General features: G+C 36.0%; 1 protein-coding gene across 1 annotated transcript; it reads right to left on the reverse strand.

The window, feature by feature from the left end:
- scp2b (sterol carrier protein 2b) lies at positions 1–10,885 on the reverse strand. The gene is made up of 5 exons (XM_052595243.1): positions 10,718–10,885; positions 9,293–9,392; positions 5,753–5,882; positions 4,223–4,302; positions 1–768 (listed from the first exon to the last, which is right to left on the reverse strand). Exons 1-5 carry the CDS (start codon positions 10,738–10,740, stop codon positions 673–675), a joined length of 429 nt encoding a protein of 142 aa, XP_052451203.1. The 5' UTR covers positions 10,741–10,885; the 3' UTR covers positions 1–672.

Consider the following 10,885-nt stretch of genomic DNA (forward strand, 5'->3'; position numbering starts at 1 on the left):
TTAAATGAGAAAGATTAGGTTTATTTAGTACAAAAGTAGTTTAGCATCTGATGGGAAACACTCAAAAAACATTGACGTGACGCTACAATTATACCTGCTCCCAATAACCTAGGATAACTGTAAAGATGAAAGAGAAAGAATCACAATGCTGTCGTACATTTAAACCAGACATCTGTCCATCAAAGCCCGGTGTGTAAGTTTATAGTTCACAGGCACTTTACCAGGCTTCACTTCCAATTAACCCCTTCAGACCAAACAATCAATCCACACACACATACAATTTAAACCGTTATTGGTGCTAATCAAATGGAGAAAAAAACTATATTTTTAAACATTATTAATACAGTATTTTTGTAACCATCTATCAGACTCCTGTGATTCATTTAAATAATTCACCCAAAAATGAGACTTCTGGCATTATTCATTCACAAACCCACACTCAAAGCATTTGAAGTTTACTTTCAGAAAAAGATGAAGAACAGTCAATGATTTACTTTATGAAACAACGACCAAATGTTTTATTTTTGGGTGAACTATTATTTACCTTGTTAGAAAGAGGCTCAAACTACGGCACAGAAACTCATTTGGTGTCTGACTCCTGCAGCTACTCTAACAGAGTGAACTGGGTGGGAGGGGCTACTCGAGGCTCCGCCTTATTGGAGGCTCCGCCTCTCACAGCTTGGCTTTGCCCGGCTGCAGCTGCAGGTTTTGAAGCTTCATTGCCATGCCCATGTTTCCGGTGATCTTCAGTTTGCCCTGGAAGAACGCCTGCATGAACGAGAGAGCACAAGAGAGTGATTAACATTGAGTTTTTACAAAACATACCCCCTGAGAGGATAAGCTTTTCATTTGTGTCCCAGAAATGTATTTGTGTCTTGGCAGGAAACATTTGTTTTTGTGAAGTATTTTTCTGTGACCTTACATGCTGCACTTCGGCGTCTCACAAACCACATGCAAGGCTATTCAGGGCTATTCAGATACTAAATGGGGCCCATGAAAACATCCTCTGCCTGGTTTTTTTATTCAAATGAACAAAAACAGTGATTGGCATTCAGATTGATTCTTGTGAAAGCCTCTCAGAAAAATAACAGTTTATAAAGCAGAAAATAATTTATTAATTCAATTTATTTATTTATTCATTTATTTATTATAAATAACACTTTGGGCATCAAAAGGACATCAGGAATAAGCATATAAAATAAAAATAAAAATAAATAATCAAATGTTATATTAAGAATATATTATGAAATAGATTAATATAAATATTAGACTATGCATGGTTTTACTGAATGGAATAACACATTATGTAAAGAGTAAGGAATTGAAAATTATATAAAAAATGGTTTTTGTATGTTTAATGGAAGTTAACATTTATGTGAAAATGTGGAAAAACTAATAAAATACTTTTTCACACACACACATATATACACACACATATATACATTATATATATATATATATATATATATATATATATACACACACACACACACACACACACACATACACATATATATATATATATATATATATATATATATATATATATATATATATATATATATATATATATATATATATATATATATAAAACACATTAAGTATGTTGTTTAAGCAAATATTTTTGCAATACCTTTCATAAACTAGTTAATTGCTATGTGGAAAGTTTGGTTTGTATATTTAATTGAAGTTAACATTAATGTTAAATAACACAGATGAACATGCATACACTAAATGACTGAATGAAGGAAGGAAGGAAGGAAGGAATGAACGAATGAATAATAAATAAATGAGTCACACATCTCATGCAGAGGCATAGCACTTGCGACTGTATATCAATATAAAAATAATCCAAAATTAATTCTAAAATTTTGAGGTTATGATTTTCTGAAAGAAAAACCATTCACAAAAAACTCAAGGTACAATGAACCTCGACAGTATAATTAACCTTCATTAACTGAATTCTCTCATAAACTGCTCTCTAGTTGTGACATGATTGTGCAAAATCAACAGCAGGCTTTAATGACTGCTCTTTAAAAGGGCAGAAATGCTCCTGGCAGAAGGGATGAACCCTGAAGCCATTTCAGTGAGTGCCTCATTAAAGCTTTGTTTGTAAGCGGTGCACACACGCACGCCTCCATCCCTGCTAACAGGACGCACTAAAACAGAGCCACCAGCAAACACGCTTAATGACTTCTCATGCCACTCGGTTCCCAAACATTACAGAATACAAAAATGATTTAAGGTCAGGTACTGATCACTTGCTCACCAGTGGATGCTCTGCAGTGAATGGGTGCCGTCAGAATGAGAGTCCAAACAGCTGATAAAAACATCACAATAATCCACACCAGTACATCAGTTAACATCCTGTGATGCCAAACGTTGCATGTTTGAAAGAAACTAATCCATCATTAAAGTGTTGTAACTTTAAATTTCACAAGAACTCATATTTTTATCACTTCTGGCCAAAATGTAAGTCCATAATCCATAATAACGCTTGCTCTAATGAAAAGGTTAATCTCCTGTTGTCCTCTCATATTGAAGTCCACTGACATATTTGTTTAGAGCTGTTTTTGTGCATATTTCTCTCCTGATTCAGAGAAGACAACTTTTTCAGTGGAGAAAGCAATCTTATGAATAGAGGACTCATATTTTAGCCAGAAGCAATAGTCTGAAGTTAAAAATGTCTTTACGATGAATTTGTTTCTTACAAACACACAGCTTTTTGCTTCACAAGATGTGAACTGCTGGACTGGAGTGATGTGTGGATTATTGTGATGTTTTTAATCAGATGTTTGGACTCTCATTCTGACGGCACCCATTCACTGCAAGTGATGTAACGCTACATTTCTTCAAATCTAATGATGAAACAAACTCATATACATCATATACATAGACATTTTCATTTTGTGTAAGCTATTTCTTGGCTTTGTGGTGGCGTAATATGTAAATATTTTAAATGGTGTAAAAATCTGAACTCCACCTTGGCTTTTCCATTAATGGTGGTGAGGTGTAGAAATTTGAAGGAAACTCTCTCTGTTCCAGATGGGATGCCTCTCTTTCTCAATGTGGGCCATAAGCATTTTGTTTTTGAGCATCTGTGCAGAAACTGTTCATGGAAAACAGGACGTGGATCGAGACAATGTTCAAAAAGGAGGGTGGGAGCTCCTCTACAGAGAAAGCTTGAAATAGAAAATGCCTTTGCATTTCCTTCATTCAATAGTGAATCACAGATTGAGACTGATATAAAAAGGCCCTCTTCAAGCTAAAAACAATACCGCTTTGAATTCACCACCACATGCAGATCTTAATGCATCCAAAAAACTACACAGGACAGTGTAAAGGAAAGAGAAACATCTGGGTTCATGTGGGATGAGTCTCTGTGGTACGTCCAAACAGGAAAACTGAGACTAATCAGCCAAAATCATAACTATAACCATACAAACCACTTGGAAATGTCAAGGATCTGCTTTTTCAGACATTCTAGGGCTCAACGCTTTTTTTTTTTAAGTATTGTTACGCAACCTATGTTTAAAAGTCAGCATTTTAATTGTATAATTTGACACACACTGTTGTTTGGGGTAGATAAGATGTTTTTATTATTATGAAAGAAGTCTCTTCTGCTCACCGTGGCTTCGTTTATTTGACTAAAAAAGTCAGTAAAATTGTGAAATATAATTACAACTGAAAATTACTTTTTTCTACATGAATATATGTTAAACTGTAATTTATTTCTGTGATCAAAGCTGTATTTTCAGCATCATTCCTCCAGTCTTCAGTGTCACATGATCTTCAGAAATCAGGAAAATATACTGATTTGCTTTTCTAGAAAGATTTATTATTATGCTTAATATTTAAAAAAAATCATGACATGGTAGCGTACTTTCAAATGAAACGTTTATAAGTAAAAAAAAAACATCACTTTAAATATCTAAAAAATTCCTAAAACTGCTTACAAGATATTAAAAGTAACTTTCAAAGAATATGCCTTGAACTAATGACATTTTCCTTGATCCACTAGCAAGTTGTTTCTTATTTAAAAACTAAGACTATACTAGCTTGTTTTATAGATGCTTTTATATTTTTAACGGGTGGAAAACAAACTATTTCTGGCTGCATTCGTTCTTTGCAGTCTAGCTTGTAACTGAATAGTATTATAGATGGTTCATATTAGAAGCGAGGGATTTCTGGTGATTAGTCTGTCTGCTTCATCAGCACTTACGGTCTGTGGATTCATCTTTCCAGTCATGAGGTCCAGCAGGTCTGAGTCGGCCATGGCAATGGTGCAGTCTGCTTTCTTTTCTGAGAGAGAAGAAGCCAAAACATTTATGAGGAACGGGAAGCAGGCCGACACAGCAGCGCAAAACTCATTAGTTTGGTGTGTTTTGTTCCCGTTACAGAATGATTGAGAATCTGGCACGTGGGAGCAGCTTTGATTCTGGTCATTAGGCCACACACACACATATTCACACACACTCTCGCTTTCTCATTTCCTCTCATCCTCCACTCAAATCTCCTGGACTCACACACCTGTGAATATCTGTGATGTCACATACCCACACATCATTAAGAAGGTGAGAAAGAGCACAAGAGCTTGCACTACTGGAGAAACAGCACCGAATGCCTCCAGACACATCCTCAGATGAGGTTTCACTTCATATCAGAGATGATTTGAGGAGTCAAATCAAGTGGCTTGTTGGGAAGATGTACTGGCACAAAAAAAAATGTATTTCCTGAATGCACTGTAATTGCTTTGGATAAAAGAGCATGCTAAATGCATAAATGTACATGTAAATGCCGTGATTTTCTGATCTAAAAGAACAGATTTATGCCAACATACTGTTTGAATTTGATACCCCCTGTGTCTTGATCTGAAAAGCACATTTTTTTTAAAGTAACACTTGAAAACACTCACGTGCAATGACTCACTGTGTCATTAAAAACCTCAGTCTGCTTTTACTACTTGAATTCTTGAAAGAAAATATTTCAAAAGCTGTTATTCTATAAGTACTGCTGAAGGGGTTAGTTCACCCCAAAATCTCATGAATTATTCACCTTCACGTCGTTCCAAACCTTTGTTTACAGTAAGACATTAGCCTGCTCTCGATAATGGCTGCAGATGGTGTGCGGGAATAAAAAAAAAGAAAAAAAAAGTCATTAATTTTGTTTTCTTTGTGCACAAAAACTATTTTCGTAGTTTCATAAAATTACAGTTGAACCACTAATGTCACCTGGACTAATTTAGCGATGTCCTTAATGTGTTTCAGCTGCATTGCTGTCTGTGGAAGGGTCAGAAAGCTCTCGGATTTCATCAAAGATATCATATCTGTGTTCCAAAGATGAAAAACATGTCTTGCAGGTTCGGAACAGCATAAGAGTGAATAATTCTATGACGGAATGTTCATTTTTGGGTGAACAATCCCTTTAATTACTTATCATTTGAATTGATTTAATAAAAGTTCTTAACTTAAAAGCGGTTATTTTAATAGCATTGCTAATTTTGTATAATTTGCATTTATTAGTCTTCAACATTTTTTAAATTATATTATTAGGATTGTTCATTTTGTATCATTTGCACTTGCACAATAACAGATCTCTCCTTCAACCCATGACCCCGAAAGACAATTTGTACAGCCTTTTTCCAAGTGAAATAACTACACCTGGTCAGGATGCGTCCAGTCTGACATACTGATGAGCTGGAAAATGTCATCTGTTCAGAGATCAATACTGTCTGCATTTAGACCAGCCTCACCAGCATCATTGTCAACGGAGCCTTTTCCGTTCTTAACATCAACGATCCAGATGGCTTCCTTTCCTCCCGGCCCATCCTTCACCTTGAAGGCAAACACACCTCCGATCTTCTTCACAAACTGCTCTCCTTCCTGCACACACACACACACACACACACACACACACAAATGTCAAAGAGTACATCAGTTTCACAACCGCCATAAACTCTGTGAACCGCAGCTAAACTTAAATGATGGTGAAAAGATAACTTTTTTCCCCCTCAAACAGAGGGGGTGTTTTTCACACACACACACACACACAAATACATTTTATAACATAACAGTGTTAATTCAGGATAATTGGGCCATTTTTCCCAGTCATCTTATTAACAAAAAGTGAACCAACTGACCTGAATTCATCCTAATATTAAAAAACATGATGTATTTAATAAAATCTAAGGAGGAGCAGAACCAGAAAATGTTGCGACTCTTTAGTTGTACTAACTTTTTAGTTTTTATTAGCATGCCTATCATTAACATATCAGCTGTTTATAAAGCAGATATTTCTGTATGACCATATTCTACATCCCTAATCCTACCAAATGCTTAAACTTAACAAATAAGCAGCAAATTAGGAGTTTCATTGAGGCAAAAGTAGTAGTTAATGGTTGGTTAAGAATTGGTGCTTAAAATAAAGTGTGACTGATTTAAATGTCCAATAAACACAAGGCCACATCTGAAAATTGGTTGAAGTCAATGGAAAAAAAGAAAGAAAAAAAAATAGCATGATACTTGATTTTAACCTTGGAAAGAGACGATAAAATGCAACCAAACAGCGAAGGTGCATAAAAACAACATCCTAGCTTTTCACACAAAGCAGGAGCGTCATAAACAGCTGCAAAACAGCACTGAAATGCAGGCCATTAACATGAAGCACCTCGCTCAGCCTTCCAGCCTGTGAGAGCCAAGCGTTAAATTTTCCTGTAAAATTATACACTGCATTTCTGAGCGTAATGGAGCACAACTGACGCTGGTTTTTCCCAGAGTCCGTCTGGTTGTGTAACAGGCCTTTTTTTGAGTCATTGCTTGGCAGAAGCTGAAGAAATGTGGCCGATGTTGGGAGATTATCAGCATCACGGCCGTGTGGAGCTAAACGGAGTAAATCTCGAGAGGGTGCGAGTGTCACGGCTGAACAATAACAAACAGACTTCATCCAACATAACCACAACTGAACTAGAGGTTACAGATATAAACAGAGGCATGGGTGAATAAATGAGTGTTAGTTCATTAGTTATGCTGTTCATTCACCGTCATGTCATCATCCCAAACCCTTCTGAAAGGATCCAACAAAAAACAAAACATATTGCAAATATATTAATGGAGCTGATGCTTTCCATTCGATCCAAGTGGATGGCCATTTTTATATTAATCTCCAGAAAGGACCAAAAAATAAAATAAAATAATAATAATAAAATTGCATTTTTATACATGTATATATGTTTTTTCTCCACATTCATCAAATATGATGGTATTATCTTATTTTATTTTCATTCTACAAACTGGTCATAATACATAAGGATAATTGCAATTATTCTATGTTGTTGACAGCATGATTTTTAAAGAAAAAAACAGAACAAATAATTAAATGAAAAAATATTAAATATATAATAAATAACTGTTCACTTCAATTTGCTTAAGTCAATTATTTATTCCATTTTAATTTAAAACAAAATGGAAATATTAATAATATTACATAATAGTTTTCTCACATAGTATAAATTTAAAATGCATAGCTGCTTTTACATTTTAGGATAACTCCTAATATTTACTTCTTGCTTTTTAAAGCTCAATATATACTGTCTTCCTACTGCATTTTGGAAAATAGTCTCTTATATATAAAAGTTTTTTCTATATTTTTAAAGGGGGGGTGAAATGCTCGTTTTCACTCAATATCCTGTTAATCTTGAGTACATATAGAGTAGTACTGAATCCTTCATAAATCCAAAAAGTCTATTTATTATATTCATAAGAGAAAGATAGTCTGTACCGATTTTTGCCGGAAAAACACGACCGACTGGAGGCGTGACATGTGGGCGGAGCTAAAGAATCACGAGCGCGAGTAAGCTTTTGCGTTGAGAGCGTCTGGAAGCCGTGACATTACCGTGAGGAAAAAACCATCATCCGAAACAAACCATGGCTAACAGTCAGATTCAGCGTATATTTATGATCCAGAATCAGATCCAGAGGCTGAAACTGAACGAAAGCAGCAGCAGCAACGACTCGCTCCGAGCGGAGCTCGAACCCGGGTCTCTGGCATGGGAGGGGACGCACTAACAAGGAGGCAGAGATATTTGAAGCAGTTTTACTCACCGCCTGCGGTTCCAACACACGATCGTGACCCTTTTTCCTTGGGATTGCATCATCCTTAAGAAATAAACGATGTGCAAATTCGGCGTCAAACTGAGCCTTGTTTGTAAAACAAGCATCTTCGAAATGCAGGGAACAAACACAAACACTTGCACAACTCCGTTGATGCTCTGTAAAAATAAACTCCATCCACTGGTCCCTTAATGCTGTTTCTCTTTTGGTAATCTGTGCAGGGTTGTCTTGCCCTGGCAACCAAAAACACACTTCTTTTGTGACTTTCCGCGACGCTCTCGCTCTGATCAGTGAAGTCTGTTGTGCTCTCAGTGCTCTGCTATACGGGAGCGCGCGCTCTTCCGGAGAAGTGCCTTCAGGACCCATATAAGGAAATTCCGCTCCATCCAACGTCACACAGAACCATACTTGAAAAAAACTTTCTGAAACTTGTGACAAACCGGAAGGAGTATTTTTGGAACAAAAATACTCCTTCAAATGTACAACTTAATTTTTTAAACTTTGTCCATGTTTAGCATGGGAATCCAACTCATTAACAGTGTAAAAAACTCAGTATGCATGACATAGCATTTCACCCCCCCCCCTTTAACAGTTTAATATAATTTTTCTATGCAAATATATTGTGAAAAATGTATTTATTTCTGTGATTCAAAGCATTATTTAGTGTCACATGATCATTCAAAAATCCTTCTAATATGTTGATTTGCAGCTCAATAAAAATTTCCTACTGTAATAATTGTTTTTCAGACTTTAGCAAAAGCCTCCCCTTTTATGTTGTAGTGAAGAATGTAAACCTTATGAGTTTGGTACAAAACGAGGTGATCTATTCAATGAACCTGGATGACAAGGCTCTGTCATGTCTCCATTTATAATAATAACCAGGTTATGAAAGAGCAGTTTGGGGAAGGGGACGGACACGTCACCAAACACCTTAAAAGACAATGTGGTACATGTGACAAGCACCTAATTCTAAGTCTCAGCACCTAATAACTTTGTAGTTTGAATAAAACCCTTTCACAGCAGCAGCCAGCAGCCTGACAGAGGATCACTGCTGGCATGATTAAAGCTGGGTAATAACACAGATTCACACTGATCTTGCTGTAGCCTTGGGCAGAGATGTTGAGGTGCTTTAACACTGCAGCCCATGAATTCAGATAAATTAACTTAACAGGGCCCTCTCGTACCTCATGCAGCTTTTTACTGATCTCCTGGAAAACAGCGTGAGCTTTGAAGTCCTCTAGACCTGAAGATGAGCTGGTCAACACCGCCTGGATCTGTGGAGAGCTGGGAAAGACAGAAATATACACACTCAGAAAACATGCTTGACAGTAGAGATCGACCGATATATCGACTTACCGATATTTTCCCCGATATTTAAGCATTTTTACCATAATCGGGTATCGGTTTTGTAATTTTGGATTCACAGAGAAACGCTGAATTTAATTCTCTCTCTGTTGTAAATTTGCTCAACATCAGTCTCATGAAGCAGGTTGATGCTCAGGAAATGCAGCACGGCCACCACATGTAACTTTTAACAAGATTCACATGTTTAAAACACTCTAAATTGTATTAACATTTACTATATAACCATTTTTTTTTTGCTAATAAACATCTAAATAAATACAACTCTATGGAAATTATTTATTTTGCAATGAGTGATCGCAGTTTGAGTATAAATCTGTGTAACTGCGCAGTCAGCAGGCATTTCATAATCTAGAAGGACAAAAATGTATTAATAATTTTGATGTAACATTCCAATTGAGAAATGCAATAAAATTCAAAATTTTGTTTGTTATATTCCAATATTCCAGAGAATATTATTCAGTGAATTAACATTATCCAGTTAATTATTCTTGACTGTAGCTATTAAACAGCTTATAAACCTACTAAAACGGTAGTTTAAAATGAAGTTGATATGACTCCTGTCCTTTATTTATTTTCTCCATTTGAAAACATTAGACATTTCTACATTTTAACACTTAAAAAGTGTTGAAAGAGTGAAAAAAAGAGTGAAAAGAGGAAAAAACAAAGTATGTTCTTTCTTCACTCAGTAATTTATTTACTTGACAGTTAATAAATATCGGTTCTGCATATCGGATATCTGGCACATAAACATGCAAATAATTGGTACTGGTAAAAAATCGATAATGTTCGATCACTACTACAGATAAATTCACCCAATCAGTTCTTCTGTCTTTCAGGTTTGAAACCAGCAGTGAGAGTTTATATGTTTTGGGTGACCTCTTCATTTAAGTAGATTTGCGCAGTGAGGAAAACGATGAAAGAATCGCAGAATCCAGTCACATTAAATTAACTTAGGTATAATGCGGAATGACACACAATTAGGCAAATATGACATTTATAGCTTAAATGCTGAATTTGTCTAATACCTGAGAATTAAGCTCCAGTAAATTAAATCCACTGTCATCAATCAAAACACAATTAAAAAGAGAAATCCTGTAATAAATGGCACACAAGCATGTAAATGACCTCCATATGCTGTTGTCACACTCTCAGCTCTCCAGAACCATTAACACACTCTTTGTTATTATTATAAGCACATGATGACTGTACTCAGGTCTGGTCATCCTCATCGTGATCTTCCTCACCTTGACACCTGTGGGACTCGCATTGTTGCTGAATATGAACTGCAGACAGACAGAAAGATAATCAGGAGGCCGCTGGCACTCGGACAATCAGCGATACATTAGTATCTGAAGGCTACTTCCGGGTTCTGTCGCCATGAGGCAGACCTGAATAATCACACACTGATCGAC

This window comes from Carassius gibelio, chromosome B23 (genome assembly GCF_023724105.1).
Source record: "Carassius gibelio isolate Cgi1373 ecotype wild population from Czech Republic chromosome B23, carGib1.2-hapl.c, whole genome shotgun sequence".
In the NCBI taxonomy this organism is placed as follows: Eukaryota; Metazoa; Chordata; class Actinopteri; order Cypriniformes; family Cyprinidae; genus Carassius; species Carassius gibelio.

Excerpts from the sequence above, each read along its gene's own strand:
- scp2b (XM_052595243.1), bottom strand. The coding sequence starts at position 10,740 with ATGCGAGTCCCACAGGTGTCAAG. Across the intron at positions 5,883-9,292 it reads TCAGTAAAAAGCTGCATGAG|GAAGGAGAGCAGTTTGTGAA; the intron begins GTACGAGAGGGC and ends GTGTGTGTGCAG. Across the intron at positions 769-4,222 it reads GAAAGATGAATCCACAGACC|GCGTTCTTCCAGGGCAAACT; the intron begins GTAAGTGCTGAT and ends TCGTTCATGCAG.